General features: G+C 38.5%; 1 protein-coding gene across 1 annotated transcript in view; it reads left to right on the forward strand.

Moving 5' to 3' along the window:
- SLC5A8 (solute carrier family 5 member 8) overlaps window positions 1–11,757 on the forward strand; it is a 45,859-nt gene extending 34,102 nt beyond the window's left edge. Inside the window, exons 11-15 of the mRNA XM_063076056.1 lie at window positions 1,009–1,095; window positions 2,360–2,565; window positions 6,861–6,964; window positions 11,176–11,255; window positions 11,632–11,757. Of these exons, the coding sequence (XP_062932126.1) occupies window positions 1,009–1,095; window positions 2,360–2,565; window positions 6,861–6,964; window positions 11,176–11,255; window positions 11,632–11,757 (603 nt within the window). The remainder of the gene's footprint in view (window positions 1–1,008; window positions 1,096–2,359; window positions 2,566–6,860; window positions 6,965–11,175; window positions 11,256–11,631) is intronic.
- The last annotated feature ends 13,996 nt before the right edge of the window (window positions 11,758–25,753 follow it).

Here is a 25,753-nt window from a genome sequence, read left to right on the forward strand (position 1 = left end):
ATTCTGCTGTGAACTGACTCAAGATCATATTCTTGAGTCCACACCTTCCTCAAACACTAGTTCTTTTCTCTCATCAGTATCCACACTCCTTTCCCTAGGCCACAAGATAGAATTTATTTATTTTTTTTAAAAAAAATTTTTTAATTTTATTTTGTCAATATACAATGTGGTCGATTATTGTAGCCCATTACCGAAACCTCCTTTCCTCCTCCCAGAATTTATTATTTTTTTTAAACCAAGGACTACAGTCTATACATTTTCTTGACTTGATATTTTCTCTTTGATTCATTCATTCTGTTCTGTGTTCTTTCCTCTGTGTTCCTGACCCTTCTTTTATGGCTCTGTTCATTCTTGAAAACTAGGCATTTGATTACCGTGAACACACATCTCTTAGAAGTTTCAGTTATTTGCCTTTTCTCATGCTTTGTGAAGTGTTGAGAGAGATGCATGTTTGACATAGGTCAAAGCAAAGGTTGCAATTATCCAATTAGATTTTAAATCAATTTCTACATGATCGATCTTTTTTTTCTTAGATCACATTTTTCATTCTAGTTTCATCCTTGGAGAACCAAATCAGGAATGGCAAATGGGTTTCATCTCCATCTCTGGTCACATAGTAGTAGTCATCCACAGTCTTGCTTTGAGGAGGATTTTGAGTCTATCAAAGCCCAAAGAGTGCTGTGATTTATTAATGTCTACAGAAACAAGGCTGGGAGGAGTGGTGTCATTCTTGATTCATGCATTCATGGTGGTGTTCCTATTGTTTCACGATTATCTTCTTTACTTTCTGTTGCCTTTTTTGAGGGGATCTGAAGGAACAGGTAGATATTTGAGACCGAGAGGGGAAGCTTCCAAGTTCTGATTATCTCTTTACCAGTGATGAGGATGCCATGAATAAAACTCTGATTTTCAGGAGGAGGCTGAAATCCTCATCCTGATGAAATTACTTGGAAACATTTTAGTTTGGATTTGAAATTGCTAATTGCTGACTTTGTATTATTTTTGTAGGCTGCACTCAGCATATTTGGCATGGTTGGTGGACCACTTCTGGGCTTGTTTTCTTTGGGCATTTTGGTTCCCTTTGCCAACTCAATTGTGAGTATAAAGAATGAATATGTGTAAAGATTACTTTCCCAACTACAGTAGCAACTCTCCATTTTTTTTTCCCTCAGATGTAAAGATGTGGTTACTTTGAGATCTGCCATTAGCGACCTGTCTTGATGACTGAAATTACTCACATTGACTTTGATGGAGTGTACAGTGAAGTACTGTGCCCTGGGACCCTGCATGTGGGAAGCTAAATGGAAACTGCCAGAACCATGTAGTGCAATTTTAAATATTCGTAATATAAAGGAGCAACATTTTTTTTGTCCATTTATCTTCATGCCCTTCTTAGCTAGGATTTAGAGAAGGAGATCGACAGGCTCAGATATGAGAGATTTAAGATCAGTATAGCTGAGGATTTCTGTGAATAGCCATAGTACAGCAAAGAGTAGTCATGAGATCTTCACCACCTTGGCCAGAAAGTTGCCATCCTGATATTGAAAGCTGTAGCTCCCACAACATGGTTTTAGCCCCAAAGGGGTGATTATAATTATGAATATGATACAGAAAGAGGTAATATCCCTGTTCGTCTACATAGACATATCTGTGCTTACAAGCACTCAATTTTGCTTGGAGTAAATGGAATAGAAATTATTTCTCTGACATAATTTCTTTCAGGAGAAAGTCCACTGGTTCAGTCCCACTATAAGATGTTCAGGAAAAATTGATAATGTATGTACATTTATTTCAGACAGATGTAGAATAACCACAGACCTATGACTTGACATTCAGAATTTCATTTTCCTTATAAGACATTAGGAATTGGTAAGACAGACACTAATAAGGGTTGTGATTGTTATTAGTAATAATTCTCAATGAAGTGTCATATGAAAAGCTAGTTTGGTAGAAATAAATCACAATGAAAGAGAGTGGTTTGTGTCTATCTTAGTGTGTGGAAGCTATAATTATACTTTTTGCTTTATGAAATGCATAATGGTTTGTTAATTATCTGAAAAATTTAAAAAAGATCAACTTCTGGTTTTTGACATTTGTTGCCACCATAAATTGCCTCCAGGAGAATTGAAGCTGACTAGGTCCAACATGCCATAAGAAGTTCCTCTTTTTACCACATCTAAGTTTTTTACCAGCAGATTATCTGCTTCCCTTGGTGTAACCTTCTTCCTTCCCTTTCTTCCTCCCTCGCTCTCATTCATTCACTTGTTCATTCATTCAGTGAATATTTATGGACTGAGTGCTGTCTCAAAGCACACTATTAAACTATTAGTTTTCTTTTAAAAGCTATCTTGTTTTGCAGGGAGCTCTTGTTGGGCTGGTGGCTGGATTTGTCTTCTCTTTATGGGTTGGAATTGGAGCTCAACTTTATCCTCCACTTCCTGAGAGAACTTTGCCATTAAACCTTGAAACCTATGGCTGTAACAGCACATACAACGGGACAAATTTGATGACAACCACAGAAATGCCATTTTCTACTAGTGCTTTTCAGATACACAATGTCAAAAGGTATTGAATGAAGTTTTATATGCATATTTTAAAAAATTTATGTGACAGAGAACTCCAGTTGCTTTTTGTCTTGCTTGCAACACTTTGATTTTGCATGATTCTGAAATGGGTAGAAGCCATGTGTCTGGCTATAATATTTTATTTAGCAATAGCAAAAGATGCCGTATTTTCTTAATTTCTGTAGAAATGTCTGCCTTATCAACAGATCTGGAGAAGATTTGAATATTGTATTAGTCTGTTTCTTTTGCTTATAACAGAATATCTGAAACTGGATAATTTATAAAGGAATGAAATTTATTTCTTACAGTTTCAGAGGCTGGGAAGTCCACGGTCCAGAGGCCACATCTGGTGAGGGCCTTCTTTTTGGTGGTGACTATCTATAGTGATGCAGGGTGTCACATGGCAAGATAAATAGGCTGAGCAGGAGTGCTAACCTTCTCACTTGCTCTCCTTTTAAAGCCAGTGGAACCATGCTCATTACTCCATGAATAGATTAATTCATTTACTTGGGCACAGTCCTCACAGTCCAATCACTTCTTAAAGGCCCCACCTTTCAAATACCATAACTGGATGTCCCACCCTCTTAATACTGTTTCAATGGGGGGTCAAATTTCCAATACATGAACTTTTGGGGGACACATTCAACCTATAGCAAATATTAACACAAAAAAATCCATTATGGGTAAGCTCTATTAAACAGCAACTCTAGCTGCATGAAGAATTGTCTTTGTCTTTGAAAAACTTTTAAAACGAAATGTACAATTATAAAAGAAATATTGCTTGGATAGTCTTTGGAGGTATAGCCTTTACTGACTAAAAGCTGCAATCATCTAAATATGCCGAATAATTGCTATTTGTTCAGAGCAGTGAGTTGCAGCTATGATCTTCCTGCTAGTGTTTTCAATTATGTAGTACACTTTTGAGCCCTCTGTCTGCTTTAATGAAATGATGTAGACTTGTTGGCAGAGGAGTGTTTCGATGTCTAGTGGGTGTGAGAGCAAGACTTTCCTTAGTGGATGTATAAATGTCTAGCCTTAAAGCACAAACCCCATGGATATGTTTGAGGAATGCAAAGATAAATCTATTGCCCCCAGAATATTGCCCCAGTGCCAGTTTGCCTAGAATGACACTATTAGAGAATCATCCCTTTTGGATCAAGACCTGGTGTCTCTATTAAATGGACATACTCCTGGGAGAAGGAACATGACCATACGAACAGGCATTATTAGCAATTCATGTCCCAGTGGGAATTCAGCTATGAGAATGCTTGCCAGTGGGACTTCCATGGGAGTTAGACAAGAGAGCTCTACGTGGTAGAGTGAAATGGTAGATCCAGAGCCTGAGGCTGATTTGGGGGAAGTTTGTCTAGATGAGGTGCTGTGGAGAGAGGACCAAGGAAATATGGGGGGTGGTGTGGACAAGCGTGAAAGCACTATGGGAGGGGGTTGGGAAAACCACTAGAGAGAGTCAAAGGGAGAAGAGGCTAATTGAAGTTTAAGTGGGAGGACATTCAGAATGTACTTCTTGTTGCAGAATTTCCTTAGAATGTGTCTGGGTTATGTAAATATCTCCCTTAATTTAAGAGTCTACAGCAATTTGGATTCCTGAAACAAAAATATAATACGAGGTTTACTATGTCCCTGGGACCATAATAATCACTTTTATCTGTTAGCTTATTTATAATATAGTTCAGCTAATAAGCAAGAATTTTTTAGCATGAACTATGTACCCAGCATTGTGCTGGCCATTTATTTATTTATTTATTTATTTATTTATTTATTTATTTATTTATTTATTTATTTTTAAGTTTTATTTTGTCGATATACATTGTGGCTGATTATTGCTCCCCATCACCAAAACCTCCCTCCATCCTCCCTCCCCCCTCCCCCCCAACAATGTCCTTTCTGTTTGCTTGTCGTATCAACTTCAAGTAGTTGTGGTTGTTATATCTTCTTCCCCCCCCCCGGTTTTTGTGTGTGTGTGTGTGTGTGTGTGAATTTATATATTAATTTTTAGCTCCCACCAATAAGTGAGAACATGTGGTATTTCTCTTTCTGTGCCTGACTTGTTTCACTTAATATAATTCTCTCAAGGTCCATCCATGTTGTTGCAAATGGCAGTATTTCATTTGTTTTTATAGCTGAGTAGTATTCCATTGTGTAGATGTACCACATTTTTGTGCTGGCCATTTATTTAATATCCACTGAAGAAAGTCTTCCCTTCCCATCCACTGTGACCTCTGCATTCCGAGAAATTATAATCTAACTTGAGAGAATATGCTAAAATACACCAAACAATAAACTCAATAAGCACAATAAGTATAATAACTAGCACATGCTTAATAGCTAATAATATATTTGTTAGCTAAATATTTGTTTTAAAAATGACTATAAACAGAGTGTAGATTAGGATGAAGACTTCAGAGATGTGCTACTGCTTGAAGAATACAGAGGGTTGGCTAGATGAGGGGGAAGGTCTGGAAAGTCATTCTTGTCACAGAAAATGATCAGAAGGAAAATTGGACAAGCAAATAAACTATTAATATATTGTGATAAGTGATATTCATAGGATAGGGATCGAGGGGGAGGAAGAATTTAACTCTGCCTGCGTGGAGTCAAGGAAACCTTCCCAGAAGAGGAAGGTTTTTTACATGAGCTGGAGTTGACCAGGTGGACAAGACTGGGCACAGAGGACAAAGGAAAGAAGGAGCAAGTGTTGCAGAATGAAGAAACATGCGCAAAGGCAGGAAGGCCTGAAGAAATACGCATCTCAGGAAATCACATCTAGTTCCATATGGCTAGAGTACAAGGGCTGTGAGCAACACAGTTTACCATTGAGTAAGATACCCTTTGGTTGCCTGGATGCTGGTTTCAATTGCCCAGATTCAGTTCTTATTTTTAAAGGTCCCCAGCATTTGATGGGTATGTATTGGTAGCTCATTGTGGTTTTAATTGGCATTTCTGTTATGATTAATGAAGTTGAACACCTTTTTATATGTTTAGTGGCCATCTGCTTTTGTGACTTGTCTGTTGAAGTCTTTGGTCCATTTTTAAATGAACTCTCCTTTTCTTATTTATGTAAGAGTTCTTGATATATTCTAGACACAAGGTATGTTTTGAAAATATTTTTCTCTCACTCGGTCGGCTGCCTTTTTATTCGCTGAATGATACTACTTTGTAGTCAGAATTTTAATTAAGTTCAATGTATCATTCTTTTCCTAAATGATTAGTCCTTTATATGTCTTGCTTAAGAAATTTTTCCCTACGCTGAGGTCTTAAAAATACTTCTCTAATTTTTCTTTGAAAAGCTGTATTGTTAACCATTTCCATTTAGGAAATGTAATCCGCTTTGGAATTAATTTCCATGGGTGGTGCGATCTAGGTTAATTTTTTCCCCATATGGATATTCAATTAACCAAGCACCATTTATTGAAAATACTCTTCTTTTGCCCTAACTAAACTGATGCAAACCAAATGACTATTTTGCTGTGGGTCAGTTTCTTGATTCTCCATTCTGTTCTATTTTGTCTGTCTTTGGCCCAATACCACACTGTCTCAATTTCATTAGTTCACCTCAACATATTTCTTTTCTTTCTGGGCTCTTGGCTCCTCGAGTTCTCATTGCCATGATCTCTCTGATGTGTTCAAAAACCTGCCTCCCTCAATTTTTATATATTATTTTATATATTATATATTATTCTTGGCAGGGTGGCTGGTCTAATTCAAGCTACTCTATCAAAGCTTAAAGTGGAATCCTAGAGCAATCGTTGTACAAATGATCATGTCACTCCTTCGCTTAAAATGCTGCCACTCATACCAAATCCCCCAAGAAGTCCCCTGCTCACCTGTCATCTTGTACCACATGTGTCTTGTCACTGTGCTTCTGCTAGCTGGTGTTTACCTCTCTCCGGGATGCTTTCTTCAAGAACTTTTTGTTTTCAGATCTCAGTTCAAATGTCATTTCTTCCCAAAGGCTTTCTCTGATCATTCATTGCAGTGTAGTCTCTCCTTCACTCTGTTACTGTCATGTCATTAGAATGTAACCTTTATATGAACAGGTATCTTGTCTACGATTGCCTGGGACATAATGCAGGATTGAATGCCACAAATATTTTAGTATATGGTCAATGTTAAGTCGTACTTTTAATTCCTGATCCAAATCGGGACACAGATTATGACATGAAAAACATTATTAGATATTGTATTTTCACTTTGCCATGAGGATCACTGACCCATACTTGTGGTTGCTGGTGGCATTACGTGAAATCTCACAGTTATGCTTTTGCTCTCTCTTAGGACTCCACTGATGGATAACTGGTATTCTTTATCATATCTCTACTTCAGCACTCTTGGAACTTTGGGAACATTATTCGTGGGGATGCTTGTCAGTGTTTCAACAGGTAACAGTCTAAACATTAGTATTGTTGTATTTGCCTCTATATCAGTTTTTACTATATCTGTTTTACAGCTATTTATGTCATTTTACTACGATCCTGTTAACAACTAGTTTAATTATTTCTTCCACTGTATTCATGGAAAATTCGAGATCCTAGCTTTGAAAGCAGAAGATCCATCTCTATTTGAATCTTGGTTCTGCCATTTAGAAGCTGTGTGAACTTGGGCAAGTCACACAGCTACTGCGAGCCTTAGCTTTCTTATGTGTAAAATGAGGATAATACTAATAACCTGCACACCTCACAGGTTGCTGTAAGATAAAAACAAGATGCTTGAAAAAACTCTATATAGCTACTACAATGCTATGGATTTTACACGTGTCTTTACAACAGTCCTATTTATTTTTCCATTGTCCTATACTAATTCTCTGTAAACTTGAAAGAAATATACACAGGTAAGGAATAGTAATTATAATCTTTATGTCCAAACATAGTGTGAAGGCTTTCTATACATGTTCGTAAACTTAAAAAAAATCAGTAATACATATACATAAATTGCTATATGGGCTTGCTATGGAACTGTTATCCTGGGACTTCCTTTTGGCCTCATACTTTTTGCTTTTTTTTTTTGTTGTTGTTGTTTTGGCAGCTGGCCAGTACTGAAATCAAACCCAAGACCTTGGTGTTATCAGCACTACATTCTATCCAACTGAAACGTCACTTTTTGTTTGTTTTTCTTCCCCATTTTAACCAACTGAACTAGCCTGCCAGCCCCCCTAACGTGTCCTCATTCTGTGAATTCTCTTGGTCTCCCTCCTGTGCTGGGTTCCCTTCTGCCTATATCCCATTAGTCCTCATTCTTGTTTACTCCCTTAATCGAATGGAGCACATCCTATAGCACCTTCTTGGTTTTGAAAACTTTGCATGTCTGAAAAAAAAATTTCTTTAATCGCTCCTATACTTGATTGATAATCTGAGTAGAGAATCCCGGCTGGAAAATACCTTTCCTGTGTCAGAGAGGATGTCTTATTTTCTTCCACCTTACTATGTTGTTGTTGAGTGCCAGTGCCATGCTACCTGCTGACCCCTGCTTGTGGCCCATTTTCATGATGACTGCCTTGCCCTGAGCCCTCAGTAGGGCTCTTCTAATCTGAAGACTCAAGTCCTTCTATTCTGGGCATTTTCTTACATTATTTCTTTTGTAATTTCCTGACATTTTCTGTTTTCTCTTTTTGGAAACTCTTGTTTGTTAGTTAAATGTTTGAGTCTTGGACAGTTGCCCTAATTTTCTTGTCTTTTCTCTCCTATTTTCCATCTCTGTCTTTTAGGTCTTCTCTATGGATATTTTTTCAATTACTTTTCCAATGATTCTCAAAGGAGTGCTCTGGTCCAGTTTTGAGAATAGTCTGTAGGGGAACAAGGGCAGGCAGGAGGCTCCTGCAGTAATCAGGTGTGAGATCACCGTGGCTCGAAGCAGGGTAGGAGTTTGGAGCTAGCGAAAAGTGCTGGGCTCCTTACACCCCCACGTCCCCTCGTACGTACACATCCACAGCAACCTAACTAGGGGAAGGCTGCACTGCTCTCTTTATCAAATGTGTTATAACTAGTCAGAAATCCTACACATTGTCCAAGTATGTCTGATGTCTTTGCTTTATGCTACAAAGCTACCAGCACTGTGCCACTTTGTAGAATCCTACCATCAATTGTTTTTTGGCACCTTTATAGCACTGTCTTTTGAACTTTTGTGACACTTGTATTTATAACTAAAGTTTGTAGCTATTTATTATCTCTCAAACAGTTGTTTTAAAGTATTCTCTTTCTGAGTGCAGTCTTTTAACATCAAGGTCAAGGGTTCAGTTCCTAGTACCAGCCAGTCGCCAAAAAAACCCACCAAAAACAAAAACTAAAGTATTCTCTTTCTTTCATGCTTTTTCTCATAAATAAAATTATCAGCACAGTAGATTTATTCTTCTGTCTGTTTTGTGATATATTTTAAGACACATTTTAAAAAATTTATGCATTTATTTTTAATTGACATGTGTTGATTGTGCATATTTATGGGGGACAGAGTTATATTTCAATACACGTATACAACATGTGATGATCAAATCAGGGTAATTAGCATATTCATCATCCAAAAAATTATCATTTCTTTGTGATGAGAGCATTTGAGCTTCTCTTTTCTAGCCATTTGAAAACATACAATAAATTATTGTTATTTATAGATGTTTAGCACTACTGTATACTACTAGAATTTATTTTTCCTATGTAATTTTACTTTTGTATCTGTTAACTAACCTCTCCCCGTCCCTTTCCTCTAGTAACCACAATTCCACTCTCCACTTCTATAAGCTCAACTTTTTGGGGGGGGCTGTCACATGAGTGAGAACATGCGATATTGATCTTTCTGTGCCTGACTTATTTTACTTAACATAATGTTAAGACAGATTTTAAACTTTTCTTACCAGTCACCCAATTGTTAAGATCTGGAATACTTTTATTTGTTTATTTATTTTGGCCACTGGCAGGTATGGGAATCTGAACTCTCGACCTGGGTGTTATAACACTGTGCTCTAACCAGCAGAGCTAACCAGACAGCCCTGGAATACATCTGACCAGTCTCCTTGTGCTATTTGGCCTTTGGTTCATGACACATTTTTTCCTTAAGAAAGTGGGGTGTCAGAGAACTCCCATGGAGTACTCCTTTTTTTTCCTTTAAATGCTGTGATTCTGATAACCATATACAGCTATACCTTTTCTTTTAAAAAGTAACACTCTACCCAGATGAGTGACATCCAGTAATAAAAAACACACCAACTTCATTAATTCCATAAATGACTTATTCCTACTGCATAGCAGCAGTGAGCACCTTGATAAAAATCTAGAAACATACAATTCTGATGTTCCTTGGGAAATATGTTTTAAAACCTACCATATTTTACTAGAAATCTGCAAGAATTCAGGCCATACAGACTTTGTTGGCATTTCAATTCCACCTAATTCTTTACTAGGCACGAGGAGTCTGTTTCTTCGGCAGTAAACTGGGGATAAATATTTTCCCAAGTAAGCCACAAGCTATGAGTGCAGTTATTGTTTTATTCATCTCTGTATCTCCTAGATACAGATACCTAGAAGAGTCTGTAGTGCACAGTAGACATTCAATAATGTTGAATGAATTAATTTAAAGTTGGTCCTATCTCCAGAATAGCAGAGGTTCCCATGATTAAAAGCCTAATATTTGTACTGAAGTGGTTCTCAAACTTTACAGGGCATAAGGATTACCTTGGAAATTCAGTAAAAGTCAGGATTCAGTGGCCTTACCCACGGAGGTTCTAATTTGATTAGTCCAGGCTGGAGTGCAGAAATCTGAATTTTAAGCACATCTTCTAGAATATTTGGATAAAGGTAGTCTGAGGACTACTCTTTGAGGTATATCCTCAAAGATGTATTTTAAAAAGCATCCTCTTTGATCCACAAATAAAATACCAAACCAGGGCCAGCCCCGTGGCTCACTCAGGTGAGAGCGGTGCTGTTAGTGCCGAGGCCGCGGGTTCGGATCCTATATAGGGATGGCTGCTGTGCTCACTGGCTGAGCGTGGTGCAGACAACACCAAGCCGAGGGTTGTGATTCCCTTACCGGTCAAAAAAAAAAAAAAAAAAAAAATCCAAACCAAAGGATAATTTTAGGTAAAGCAAAATCTTAGGGAAGAGGACTTGGATCAAACATTAATGAACACACTGATTTTCATTTAAATAATTTGCTTAACAGTTCATAATTTCCTGCATTTCTTCACACACATATATATTCATAGTCACCAAACTGAGGAAAGTAAGCTCCACTATCTGAAGCAGAGGCAGATGGCTTGATATTTCACTGGGGGATCATGCTGGATGCTTTTGAGCCAGTTTTCCTACCAGCATTGGGTGGGCGACTCTTTCTCTAGGTGAGCTTTAGATGAGGCAGGTGGCTTGCATTTAAGAACCATCTCGTATATCTGATGAGACTCATTTATCATAGTGAGAGGCTTGCAGGATCTGAGACTGAATGAGAAGAGGGGAAGGGTGGGCTAAGTCTTCAGCACTAGGGAAGTTTCTCTTTCTCCTTGTGTTTTGTGAGTGCGTAGAGTTGAATGTATATACCTGAAAAGCCTGTGTGATGGCATGTCACTGTGGAGTTACAGGTATCTTTCTAACAATGTAAATGATGTTTTTTTCAGGAGGAAGAAAACAGAATGTAGATCCTAGATTCCTACTAACCAAAGAAGACTTTTTATCCAATTTTGATATTTTTAAGAAAGTAAGTTGGCTTTTGTTTACCTTAACTTAGGAAACTGGGCTATATCACCTGCATAGAGCACTCGGTCCTCAGCTTCTTTCTTGAACAGTGATGGACAAGAAGGGTATTTAGCCCATCCTCTGACGATCTGCGTCTGTTCTATATCTTTCTATCCTGTGATGAGCTATAAAAGGGTGCTTCAAAAAGTTCATGGGAAAATAGAACCAAAAGATAATACCAAACTTTCTGTGGACTTTTTGATGACCTCTTGTATGTGCCTCCCTCAGTAGGTTATGAAGCTGGTTTAGAGAAATGAAAACAATAGTAACAATTATTTAGAAGTGAATGAATGAACAGGTTCTTTTTTTCTAACCAGCATGTTAACACTTTCTTTTAGAAGAAGCATGTTCTGAGCTATACATCTCATCCAGTGGAAGATGGTGGGACTGATAATCCTGCCTTCAACCATATTGAATTGAACTTCACAGATCAAAGTGGCAAGACCAAAGGAACTCGTTTGTGATGCTCTGATACCACATGACCTTCAATAGTGTCTCAGGTTTTGTTTTCTATGATCAGGTTTAGGTTTTGTTTGTTTGTTTGTTTGTTTTGTTTTTGTCTTTCATGAGTTCTTTCGGGGATCAATTTTTATTAAAGCAAAATCCTGACTATCTTTGCTCACTACACCCACTCACTGATGCTGCTCTGGAGTTGAGAGTTTTAGCACTGGTATTTCCCCCTCTCTCTTTTCCTTCAATGGAGCTGTGGCTGTTAAAGTTATGACTACATGTATACCGAAAGGCTAATCCACACAAATACACACATACTTAAGGGTCAAAAGCATGTTCTTAAATTTGGGTGTTATTGAAAATATTTTCCATGCCTTTGATGTTAGCATATGTTTTGAGATTTGTCAAAATCATAATTAATACTGAAAAGAGTTTTTCTCGCTCCTACCACATACTCTGTTATCAGGGAGGGGAGAGGTCTATGTTGCCTAGATCTTTGCTTTTTATCCCCCTGTCAGCCAAGGGCACATATTAGCCTTGGCACTGATTCTGGCTCAGGAAGGTGGCTCAGAAGCATCCCGTCTGGTGCAGAACAAGGGCCAAATGATCAAGGTTTTCTTGGTGCTGTGCATCTATTCTTATGCCTTTTGGATTGTTTTCTAGCGTCCGTGGCCACTGGCTGCTTGTATTGCCTTTCTTAGACTACGGGTCTTATCCACATTTCTAGTTTCTGACCCACCAACTTTGGTTTTGTCATGTACTTTACCTGTGCCTGCCTTCCTAAAATTCTTCTTATTGCTCTTGGATATCTTTCGAGACATGTGGTGTGAATCACGCCAGCTCAAATCCTGGTTAACCTGATTAACCAGCCTGTAAATTGCAAACTCCCATGAGCCTGGTATTGACTAATGTATACTTGATGTAGGTACTTATAGTTTTGGTGATCCAAGAACATTATATTATTAAAAATGATTAAGCTTCATGGAGTTAGATGATTACACTTAATGCTACTAAGTTGAACTTTTGAACGTCAACTAATTTGCAATCAATTAAATTAAAAGTACATATGCTTAGAAATCTTGAAATTCTAATATATTCATCCAGTTAAAGAGCTAAATCACATAGGCAAACACTACTTTTTTTTATTATTGTTCTGGACTTAATATATGCTTTGTTCCATGTTTTAAAATTTCAAGTAGCAGTCTCAAAGTCACTTAACTGTTTATTTTGTTATGTTCTTAGCTAGGTTTTCATCAATAACTTAATTTTTCTGCAGTACCCACATTAGATACTGTTTATAAGTTTTGTTTAAAACTTTCAATGTTTTTTTAAAAAGATAAGAGAAATATTTAGATACATACAAATGCTTTATAATTAAATAATTTTATGTTTAAATATTCTGATCCATGCTGTTTAGGTAACCGTGCCCTATACACTTAGTGGTTGTTAACTGAAAACATTAAGAAATTTAAAAAATAGGAAGTAGCATTTATCTAAAGCAAAGAGATTTATATAACATTTAAATAAACTATACATATTTATATGTTTCTTTGGTGTATAGATTTTTAAAAATCACTTTATTTGTAAGCAAATATCAAATTTTGTGAATCTTTCTACAATGTTTTAATGAGTAAGAAAATATAATCTTGTTTGTTTTATGCAAGTGTGATTTGACCTATCATTATTTTAATAATTCTAAATGGGAATGTGTGTAGGATGCTTCAATTTTGGAAATCATGTTATTTAGATCATTTTTCTCTACTGTCAAGGGTTATGCAATGTATTCTTACCAAGAAATATGGTATCATTCCTGTCCACTTTCCTCTAGGCAAAGTATATCTTTGTGACATTTAGAATGATAAATGTTTTACTTGTATAAATGCATAAGAGTGCCAGAATTCCTAAGAAAGCAAAGTAATATTATTATTAATTTTAAAAAATTAAGATAATTTCTAAATTTGGGGGTAACACCAAGTGGGGTAAATTGTTAATATACTGTAACATAAGTTAAATAATCTGTTGCTCTGGGTAATTTGAGTCTCAAAAACCCTCATGGGGGAAAGAGCCCTACCAGTTGTCTGTCACTGTCTGTTTTGCTTCTGGCAAGTTGGATATCCTTGGATTTATTCTTCTCCTCCTCTCGTGATGGTACACAGCACTAAACTCCTCCCTACCTCACAGAAATAACCTGGGTGTACAAGATCAGGGTGAGCTCTTTGGCAGAACAGCACTTTACTAACTCAGATAGTTGTGAGCCCTGAGAGAGTCAGTCCTTTGAGATGGGTCCTGAGTGGCTAACTGGGTCCAGAAACTGAATGGAGCCAAGCAGCCATTGGTAAGTGGAGGTTACACACTTGCCCTGCATCCTCAGAAAAACCACAAGCTAAACACAAGTTGAACTTTGGGGCTTTCACAGTTGTCCGTTCCTGTTTATGCTGCCAGAATCAACTGCTGCTGGATTTTAACAACAACCAGGACAGAACGGGCTTGCATCCCTCATTTACATAGCGGACCGGAGTGGGAACCTGGGCAGGGGCCTTCTCTATGGAAGAGCACTCCTTTCTGTTCTGGCCGAGCACACTTTTGTTCCCTACCAAAGGCTGAGTCTCCCTGGATTGCAAACTGTTTGCCAAATAAAGTCTCCCTTCATCTCCAAATTCTTTTCCAGTGAATTTTGTTAACGTAGTGTTACTTAATATTTCAATATAATTGGGAATCAAAGTTTTGAGACAAAGGTCATCTGCCAGATTTTTAAAAAATGAGCTGTTAATAATTTACACTATCACACATAGAGATAGTGCCTTCTTTAAAAAATGTGTGCCGTGGGAATATTAAAATATATTTAGGAATCAGCAGGATTATTTCAACAGGGAGAATGTAAACTTTAAAGAAAGATTGATCATATTCATTCCACAAAAAAAGTGAAAATTGTGTAGGTAAGATCACATCCATCTGTTTAGTTGCTTATGCAGCCATTTTCTCTCCAGACCAGTGGTTCTCAATTTTGCCCTTCAGGGGACGTTTGGAAATGTCTGGAAACATTTTTAGTTGTCACCACTGGGGAGGGGTGTTACTGGAATTTAGTGGGGAGAATCAGGGGAGCTATTGAACATCCTACCGGGCAGGGCAGCTCTCCTCCCCCATAACAAAAAATTCTCCAGCCCAAGATGTCAATAGTGTTGAATTTGATGAACCCTGTTCTGGAGGAGAAGGTTGATTTTCCTGAAGCGACACAACCTGGTTGTGTCTCTTCAGGGAAGTCGTCTGACCCTTCTAGCTGAACACTCTCATCTACAAGGGAAGGATGCGATGTTTCGATGCAGAATAATGACCATATATTTCACAGCATTTTGAAAATACTAGGAATTGCAGAATTGTGAATAGTTATTTACACAAGTCTTAGAACAATTCAGCTTTTCCATATGGTTTCTAATACTCATACATATCAGAATGAAGGAAATATTATATATGTGAAAGTAACATTTCAGAATTTTATTTTATTTATGAAAACCACAGAGAGTATGATTTTTTTGTTTGTTTGTTTCTTTGTTTTTTTAACAACTGAGTGTCCATGATATAGATACATGGGACAGGGATGGGGTTGAGATGGAGGAAGTAACTCTCTTGATTGATTCTTTTAGGAAATTCTGAGTTTTTCCATAAAGATTCTTGGTAAGGAGTCAGCTGAGTACATGATGCTTTTACATTTAAGTTTTGTGCCCATTGTCTATGAAAAAGCTTGAGAGAGTTGAACATTACAATGTAAAACGTGGCTGCAAATCTGATTTTTCAACTTGCTGATTAAACTCTCTATAAGTGTCTGCAGTTGTTTGGGGCAAATAAACGTGAAATTAAATATAATTAATTTTATCGGCCTTTATGGAAAGATATTTCTACCCTATTCTTTCATTATCATTTCTGATCATTCTTTTATCATTTCAATACTTTTAATTATAGTTATTACTCTATTATCTGAAATTTTTGGAGTGTTAATTCTTCCATTCATTTGCAAACTTTCCCTCTTGGTGATTTCTTTCTTTATGTAGTTGACCATTTTACCTGGAAATTTACCTTCAGAAGGGGCTGTATCTTTTCTCGTGAGAGTTCCTTGGACTCTGGTTGGTAAGAGTCCTGATATAGAAGTTTTAAATTAGATTTCGTTATGCCCTAGTTGTTTCAATTGCCTTTGAAAAATTGTGCATCATTATCTCAGGTTAGGACTCCTGTCTTTGGTTCACAATATAAACTTGAATCCCATACCCATGCATGGCACAGAACTTAGGTTTTGATGCCTAGGGTGCCTTGCATTTGTCTGTTTTCCATCCAAAGATGTGTATAGAAGCAAACTCAATACTTCTTTCAGCTTTGGGGAATATTTTTTAAAGTCCCTTTTTAACTGATGGGGCAGTTTTGTAAGGCTTCAGGTTTGGGGTGATATTTGGAATTGAGTTCTAGTTCCTCCACATTCTGTAGGCAAAAAAAAATCTCTTTTTTTTTTCTTTCTTTAGATTTTTTATTTTTGAAGGTCAAGCTCAAAATTTCTCTCAATTCTTGTTTCCTGACCCCATTTTCTCTGACTTTTTTTGGGGGGGAGCCTTGAAATAACAGACATTTATTCCCTCTCAGTTTTCGAGGCCAGAGTCTGAAATCAAGGTGTTGACAGGGCCACGCTTTCCCTACAGGCTCTGAGGAAAATTATTCCTCGCTTCTTCCAGCTTCTGGTGGCTCCTGGCATTCCTTGGCTCGTGGCAGCATAACTCCGATCTCCTCTGCCTCTGTCTTCACATGCCTGTCTTCCTTCTGTATGTCGATGTGTCCTCTCCTTTTTTAAATTTTAATATTTTAACATTTAGTGTGCATATTCGTGGGGTACAGTGTGTTGTTTCAATACATGCATATACCACACATTTATTCACTTAGGGTAAATAGCATAGCTTTGTACCTGTCCATCTTTTTGCTCCTCTGACTAGATAATTTATGTTCTGTCTTCAAACTAACTGATTCTTTCCTCTATTTGATCAAGTCTGCTGTTGGAGCTTTCTATTGAGCTTTTCAGTTCAGCTGATGTATGCTTTATTTCTAGAATTTCTATTTTTTTAACCAATTTTTTTTGTCAAGTTTCTTGCTCTGCTCCCAGATTGTTTTCCAAATATCATATAATTTTCTATCTGTATTTTCCTGTGATTCCCTGAACAAGAGGATTATTCTGAATTCTGTCAGACACTTTATAAGTCTGCTGTTCTTCTAGGTCCATTACGGGCACTTTGTTGGTTTCCTTTGGTGGTGTCATATTTCTTTGTTCTTTTTCAATCTTTGTGTCTTTACATTGATGCCTGTGCAGTTGAGGAGACTGTTCCTGCTCCAGGTTTTATAGATGTTCTTTAGTGGTATTAGACCTTTATTGCTCAATATTGGAAATTTGTCTCTGGTCTGAGGTTTTTTTCCATTCTGTGAAACTAATTACTGTCCTGTGGTGACTTCCTGATTGAGGGAAACTTCTTGCAACGGTTTGAACTTAAACTCTGTACCTGAGCTAAATTGCTGCCTTACTGTTTTTTCTCAGACTGGGGAAAGCTTTTTGTGTGGACTAAATTTTAAACATCAGCTTTTTAGTCACTTCTGGGTCCTGTCGGTTCACCACAGACACAACTGGGCTTTGTGGAAATTCTCGGCCAGGACTGAGTCTTTCCTGCAAACTGTGTCCCTGCAGTTCTATCACCCTGACCCTATGTGGCATCACACAGTTCAGAAGGCAGATCAGCTGCCTAAGCTGCTCTGCTTATCAATGCACCCCTCGTGGATCAGGTCCCCCCCAACTCCCGGGCACAAACATTTCCCATGGGGCAGGCCCCATGAGAATTGCCATAAAGGCTCACTGACCTCTGGGTAAACCTTTTCCCCTCCCCCTTGTCTGCAGCCCCTCCCTCCTATGCAACTGATGGAGAAGCTTGCAGGAAGCTTTGCTGGCCTGGGAAATGAAATGGTGCACTCAGAAGTATTTTGTTGTTTTTTTTTTTTTTTCAGTGGTCATGGCCCCTTTCTCCCCTGCAGACTCCAATAAGCTTCATGCAGACAGTGCTGCTGCTGCTTTGATGTCTCTGTGCACTGTGACATGCTGGCCCAGGGAAAAGCTGGGGCTGGGTCTGATTAGGTTTGTCCCTCCTCCCACTTGCTGTGGCTTTCCATGCCTTCACAGACTCAGAGGGTCTCTCTGCCTCTTCCCCTAAGTTCCAGTGATTGCAGGATGGCAGTTTTTGTGTTTTATTAGTTGTAGGTTGATCTCTGTTGGGGAGTGATGCCGAGATAGTCCATTCTGCAATCTTGGTGACCTCACTCTCCAGAAACCTCCTTTTTGTTCCCATGAGGACATAATTCAGCAGGACCTACACCTCCATAGGTTACTCAACAGCTGCTGGTATCATTGCTATGGCTCTGATTTTCTCTTCAATTCTGGGATTGGGGTTTCCCTTTCCCTTCTTACAAGTTCAACTATGTATTAAAATTTTTATTTTGTGACATTATATCCAGAATTCCAATGGGTTTACAGCAGTTGATGTGGAGAGGGGGGAAATCTGTATCAATATAGACCACAAATTGCTAGAAGTTCTGTTATTCTTTTAACTTTCTCATTTCTAGGTTGTGGAGGCATAAGGAGATATATATCACACGTGGCAATTTCAAAGCAACATGCAAAATAGGACAATATGTTATCAACTGAACACATGAATGCCGAGGGACAATGAGAGCCTTTTGCTCTCACATACAATTCACCACCCATTTAAAGTGTACAACTCGATCTTTTTTATATTCAGAGTTGTACAATTATCACCAAAACCTTGGAATATTTTCATTACCCCAAAGAGAAACCCCATACCCACTTGCAGTCATTCTCCATTTTTTCCCAATCCCCTTAGCTCTAGGCAACCACTAATCTGCCAACTGTTTCTACAGACTTGTCTATTCTGCACATTTCATATAAGCAAAATCGCACAATGTGTGGTCCTTTGTGACTGGCTTCTTTCACATGGCATAATATTTTCAAGGTTCATTTATTTTGCAGTACGTTTCAGTATGTCATTCCTTTTCTTGGCCTAGTTATATTCCATTGTATGGCTATCTCACATTTTATTTATCCACTCAGCAGTTGATGGACATTTGTGTTGTTTCTATTTATTGGCTAGTTTGAAAAATACTGCCCTGAACATTTGTGTACAAGTTTCTGTGTGGACATAAGTTTCCATTTCTTTTGGATATATACTTAGCAGTGGAATGGTTGGGTCATATGGTAATCCTATGCTTAACCATTTGAGAAACTGCCAGACTATTTTCCAAAGCAGCTGCACCATTTTATAATCCTACCAGCAGTGTATGATGGTTCCAATTTCTTCACATCATGGCTAACACCTGTTATTATCTGTATTTTTTATTATAGCCATTCTAGTTTGTGTGAGATAGTATCTCATTACGGTTTGCATTTCCCTGATGGCTAATGCTGCTGACCATCTTTTCATGTTCCTTGGCCATTTGTATATCTTCCTCGGAGACATGTCTAATCAAATCCTTTGCTCATTTTTAAATTCGCTTGTCTTTTTATTATTCAGTTGTAAGAGTTCTTTATATATTCAAGATATAAGTCCCTTAGATATACAAATATAATCTGCAAACATTTTTTCCCATTCTTTGGTTTGAAGAATTTTTTTTTCTTTTAATTGAAAGTCTCCAAGTTACAGAGAAAAGTCACAAGTTCTGAACAGAAGTAAAATATAATGGAATTTTTGAAGTAGAGAGATATAAAGCTTCCGAATTACCCACTTAATGCAGAGTAGGAAATACGGCATTTCAGTAAATAAGACATATAACATATAGTGCAGTTTATAGTGGGACCAGTTGTGGAGGTGGATAGAGAAAAAGAGACAAGTGAGAGAGGTGGGGGGACAAGAGATAGGAAGGAGATAAATACATAGATTTGCCTCCTTGCTGAGGCCACGCATGGCATATTATATAACACTGAGAGGAAGACAAGAGACCCAGGCAAAGGCAAGACTAGAAATAAATGGTAGGAGAGACTCAAGGAATACCTTGCTTTACCTGCTATTGGAGAGGCAAGGGGCTGGCCCAAGGAGATCTACAGGGGAAGTGATCAAGCAGAGAAGACAGGCATGTGAAGAGGATCTCAGCGGTGGAATTCAGAAAATTTAACCAATGATCTCCCTACTTTCCAGACCATTCTGTTGCCTCTTTGGCTCTTCTTAGCAAATCATCAGGCCTGATGTTTGATGTCTATAGCTCACAAAAGGGATGCTTCAGCATATACCAGAGAAATGAGGGTTTTTTGTGTGTTTGTTTTGTTTTTGGCTTTTGAGTGTCAAAAGTCTAGTCTCTTGGCTGACAAGGATAGAATATGGAAGGTAAGAGCTAGGTTCCCCAATACCTAGAGTAGAAATGAATTCCCTACATGACGAGGGTTGAAGGGAAGAAGTGAGAGCTAAAATGCTATTTAGTCTCTGAGAAAGGGTCTCTGTATCCTACTTCACGTGCTGAGCTCTGGGACGGTAGCAGCAAACTGCCACAGGTTTGTGGGATTTGAAAGCCAACAAAACCTGTGCCCCATCTCCTGGATAGATCTTAGAGCCACAGGACCCCAGTAAAGACACAGCTTAGTGGCGTGTCTGGGTAGGCATAGGGCCTTGGGTAGTTAGAGAGATTTTACCATGTTTCATAAGCATAAAAGAAGAAATTGTTGCTGGAGGGGAATAAGACTTTAAAAGCTTCACAATTTTTCACAACCTGGGGTAGTGGAAAAGCTAAGTAAAAGGATTTTCAAGCTCTTGAGGGCAGCATGGAGGTAGGGAAGAGAACCCATATAGGAATAGGCTCAATCAGGCTGAGACCTGCTTACCCAGACAATCAAGGATCATATGGTTTTACAACAGAACGTGAATATTATAAGCCTAGGTAATAAAAAAGACAGGGTAGGTGGGGAAGTGGTGATGGGAGGAAGAGATACTCTTTTATCCTCTTTTTCTGCAAGTAGTCAATTAATACTGTAGCTAAAACTGATTTCAACCTCTTAATGCTTTTGAGAATCTATTTCCTTAAAGTTAGATATCTGCGGTCACTGCTGTATTCTTAGCATCTAGAACAGAGTCTGGCCCAATAAATTCTTATTGAATGAATGAATAGATACAATTCCTGCATGATAGGGTTTGCATCCACATTTTTTTTTCCTTAATGAAAGTCACAGGTTTGATTTCCTGGGAGGCAGATTCTGATATGTAGTATAATGTGCTTAGGAGTGCCTTTAGGATCAACCCCTATGGAAGGAAGGAGGCAGAAGCAGGTTTGGACAGAGTGGAGGCTGAGCGACAATATACGCCCTAGGACGGTTTCCCCACAGAGACCTCTGAAATGAGAGGAGACCTTCACAGTTGATCCAAGTTGTTCCAAAATAGCCAGGCTTTCATATTCCTGCACTGATTAATCATTGACGTGGGCTGCACAGGAAGGGGCATGACCTTGGGCCAGGTGACCCTGCAAAGAGGAAGCCTGATGGGGCTGACAGCTGGAGGCTGTCAACGGCACTCCCAACATCTGGGGCAAGAAGTCCTTCATTGAAGAGGGATCTTGGCAGCATGTCATGGTGTCCACCCCATGAGGTAACTGCATCTTAGCGAAGTTAAATCACTTGTCCAAGGTCATATACCTTGGAGCTGGACTTAGTTTCGTCTGACTCCAGGACCATAATCCGTATATTTGATCGATTGTACATGCTGATGTAAGCTCACTCCTAACCTGGCGAAAGTGAGAGTTGGAGATGGGAGGGGTTATTTTCAGCCTCTGGGTTAATGCAAAATGCAGGTCAAGGTGAAGAACCTTGAGTGGCACTGACCTGATCCATCAAGAAACACCCAGTACTCTGCTCAGCTAGGAAGTCCTCAGTGACAGTGCTGTGTATTGATTGATATGATCCGTTGATAACTGCTACTATAACTAATATCATAGTTTAAAATTACTGCCTACTTACCTTTCTACCAGGGTGACAGTGCCTAAAATATAAAAGCAATCAGATGAAACTGATTGAGCTTAGCTTGAATTATAGAGTATATCAAAGTAATTCAAATTATGGCCATAAAATACCAATTAGCTTTATGGTTTGCAAAGTGTAGTGCCAAACCAATAATATCAACACCACCTGGGTACTTGCTAAAACTTGAAATTCCTGGGTCCACTCTCAAACTTACTAAATCAGAAGCGTCAGTGATGATAGGGCCCAGGTGATTCTGATGCATGCTAGAGTTTGAGAATTACTGGACTAGATGATAATGATAATTGGCAGGAAAAGCAAACTGGGTTTACAATCAGCAAATAAGAATATACACAAATGATTCCTTTAAAAATGGTTAGAATATTTCTCCTATTTTGTTCGCATTATTTGTTTTTCATTTTGGACCTCAGCCCATCCATATGATCACAACTTCCTAATTAGTGAAGTCTGAATTAATGAAAGTTAAAGATTACTCCTTGGGGGCTAACGTCAGTGCCAGCCAAGTGTGCCTGTGCAGAGAATCCAGCTGATTATAGCTTTAGTATTTACCCCTCCCTACCAGGAGATTAATGGGATCTAAACTGAATACTTCAAGTATTTTAAACCACTGATCTAATAGAAACATTGTTAAGCATGCCTTCCTTTACTTTTTTGTTGAAAATACTATAAATTGGTATCAACATCCTGTCAATGGGCAATCGGGAAATCACTCAATGTCCCAGCTGGGAAAACAATAACTGACATATATCACATGTGATCTGAGTGGCTTTAACTCCTTCACTAGAGTAGCAGATTATATGATGTTGAGGTCTTACACTTCGTTTTTTTCATACCGAAATATATATTGACAGGAAGGAAAATTTAGATTGATTGCATGCTATAAGCAAAAGTGTGTCTCCCACTTAGACTCTTTTAAGAAGCATGAAACATGACTGAGGGCGTTACACTGATAGGTGTCGGGGCAGAGAAGGTGGGCTTCTTGACCTCTCTCACTTACAAGCTACCTGGGGATATAAGACAGGTGTGAACACACTGGGTGAGGAATAACGCACAGGGAAAAGAATCCAAGTGAGCAGGGCGGATTGTGCAATAGGAGACTTTTGGGGAAGGGAGAGCCCAGTGGACAGGACTTGTTGGGAGACATACTTGCTGAAGAGTCAAAGTTTCATAGTGATGCCAGTGAACCATCAAAAGAGGAAAACATATATTTCAATTTCCTTTGTTTAAAAAACCTGAGAAGTGAATGGTACATTTATACAAAAGTTTCCATTTAAAAAAATCAGCTAACATAGAATTTTGTCCGTTCAAAGATTAATCGCTCTTGCTATTTGGATAACCCTATGTCCAGAATCACCACTTTCCTAAGGGATTCAGACAGCCAAGGTTTTAATGATGATTATAATATTGAAGTAGGTCATTTCTAATATTCTACTTTTATGAATATTTATAAGATTTTGTAGGTTAGCAAATCCTCCAATTACAGCATACTCATTATGCCTTAAGTTTAAAATATTCCACTATCAAGACTGGGGGAAAAAGTTCATCAGAAGCATACGCTAATATTATGCTGGCTATATTGTTTGTTTTTGCATGATTCATACAATCAACATTCGATTCCTTACAAAGTACCTCAAAAATTCCCTTCTATAATCTACTTTGCCTTTCTCACCTTACAAACCTAAAAACCTTTCAAGATATTTACCACATGTTTCTTGTACCAAAAACAGGGAAGAGGAGCAGTACATTCACTGTGCTGGTAGAAAGAAATGAAGAAAGGAAGAAAGGGAGGAGAGAAGGGATGAAGGAAGGAAAAAAATTGTATGGTAGAAACACATTAGGAATCGTGATTGCCAGAGGCACTTGAAATAGTAAAGGCAGAATTTTGCAGGCAGAAAAAACTTCTGACCATAGAGTTGTCTTAGGTTCAGTTTATGCTCAGACCAAGTAGCAAGTGGTACTTAATTAATGTTTACTTGTTTATCCTGACCAGTGCCTTTGTGGTCTTCTACCTCCTTCTGAATGTTCACAGCCTATCAAACACAAGGAGGAGCTCACAATTCCTTCCCAAGCCCCAAGGGGTAGGAGACCAGATATGGGTATGTCAAATCCAGGGACTGGTTGCGTGGGGTGGAGCTTTAGGCATAGCAACCAAAGGTTTCAACCATGAGGCAGTAGAGCAAATTGTCTTTTTGGAGCGTCTTTGTATTTCATATTTTGAGACTTTCTTTGGAAATTCCTCTCCCAGGGCTGGTGTAAAATATTTCACAGACTCCTTATCCAATGACTGAAAAGAAAACTCTTGTCTTTCAGTGCCTATAATGTGCATCTCCTTAGTTTATGCCCTGCCAGGGTTAGTATTTCACTCCCTGAAATATAGGTTAGAGGGAGTGCTAGAAAGATGGAAGTAAGAAACACGTGAAGTTCTAGCCTGCCCAAGGCCACTCTGACCAGCTGTTCCCATCTCAGGGGACCCGGGGTCCTTGGGAATTGGCTCAGGTGAACCCCTGGCCAAGGTCAGACAGTGTTTCATGGACATGGTAACAAGAACACTCTCACCTCCCCCAACTGGCAGAGTTAAGGTGACACACACACACACACACACACACACACACACACACACACACACACACGTAACTGTGGAAAGTGATGAATATGTAAATTGGACAGCAGTAATCGTTTCACTATGTATATGTATATCAAATAAAAATCAATAATATACAATAAAAATCAAAAATTTTTTAAAAAGACAGGTTCCGTATCTCTGGAAAGACAGTAATTACAACATGCTTCCCCTGACCCCATACCAGATAGGCAGCCCCTTCCATCAAACTAGCAGAGCATGCTGGTTGGGCAAGGGCACCAAAAGCACATAAACAGCATTGGCTGTATTTCACATTTCCTCAACCACTGTGGTAACGGCATTTCCCAAGCCCTTCAGAGTGATTTCTAGATAATCTGCTTGGTACCCCAAGGAGGTAGCATGGAAGCAAAATGGAAAAGGTGGGAGGGGAAGAAAAAGGTAGTCTCTCTGCAGGGTAAAGTGATTTCTCAGGAATGTTGTGGGCGTGATAGACCTTGCATTAAAGATCCCACTCTGCTATGATTCTTCTCATTCTCTAAGAAGAAAATACAACAGAATTTCAGAAGAGCCAGCTGAAAATATTCCATGTGCATAAATTTATTTTAAATTTTATTGCATCACATTATACAAGCATTAAACATGGCTCCATGTTGATGACTATTTAAATGTGAAAATCTGTCATTCATGTCAGTACTTTTTGGCTATTTACAAGTAAGGAATTTCTATGTACTTTATATATCTCTGTATTTGTATGTACATATGTAGGAATACATGACTATACATATGTACACACAGAAATACATCTATGGCCATACACATAGCTATAGATATGTCATATATAATAATCTCTTCAGAAAGATCTGAATTAAAAAAAAGAAAGAAAATGTTGTAAACAGGGTCTTGTCTGTGTCATTTGGTGACATGGAAGTAGGACCGCATGATGACATTCTAGGAGTGTGTGTCCAGGTGTCCGAATACACTTTTTAGGTGTCTGTAAAATTCACATGGGGTAGAATGCAAAAAAGATAGCAAACAGGCTGAAAAACAGGCCCAGTATCGAAGTTCCCCTTGGTTTTAAAAACTTGAGAATGTAACTGTCCATACGTGCATGCTTGCTTGGTCAAGAATGGTCTATGTATAGATAGCAATTGTGTGCTGGACTGCAGTGTGACTTCGCAGCAGCGTGCCTCCACCGGCAGTCCTCTACCGGGTGCTGACCTGCCTGCAGCTGCGGTGTCTGCAACATGCTCTGCGGTCGCATTTTTAGTCATTCACTTGAATGTGCTTTTGCACAGCTGGGAGAAGTAAACAGAATTCAGGTCCTTGGCCTGGAAATGAACTATCACCTGGAAAGAGGAAAGAAGCCATCAAGATCCTGTGCACA

The sequence above is a fragment of the Cynocephalus volans genome, chromosome 12, assembly GCF_027409185.1.
Source record: "Cynocephalus volans isolate mCynVol1 chromosome 12, mCynVol1.pri, whole genome shotgun sequence".
NCBI classification, from domain to species: Eukaryota; Metazoa; Chordata; class Mammalia; order Dermoptera; family Cynocephalidae; genus Cynocephalus; species Cynocephalus volans.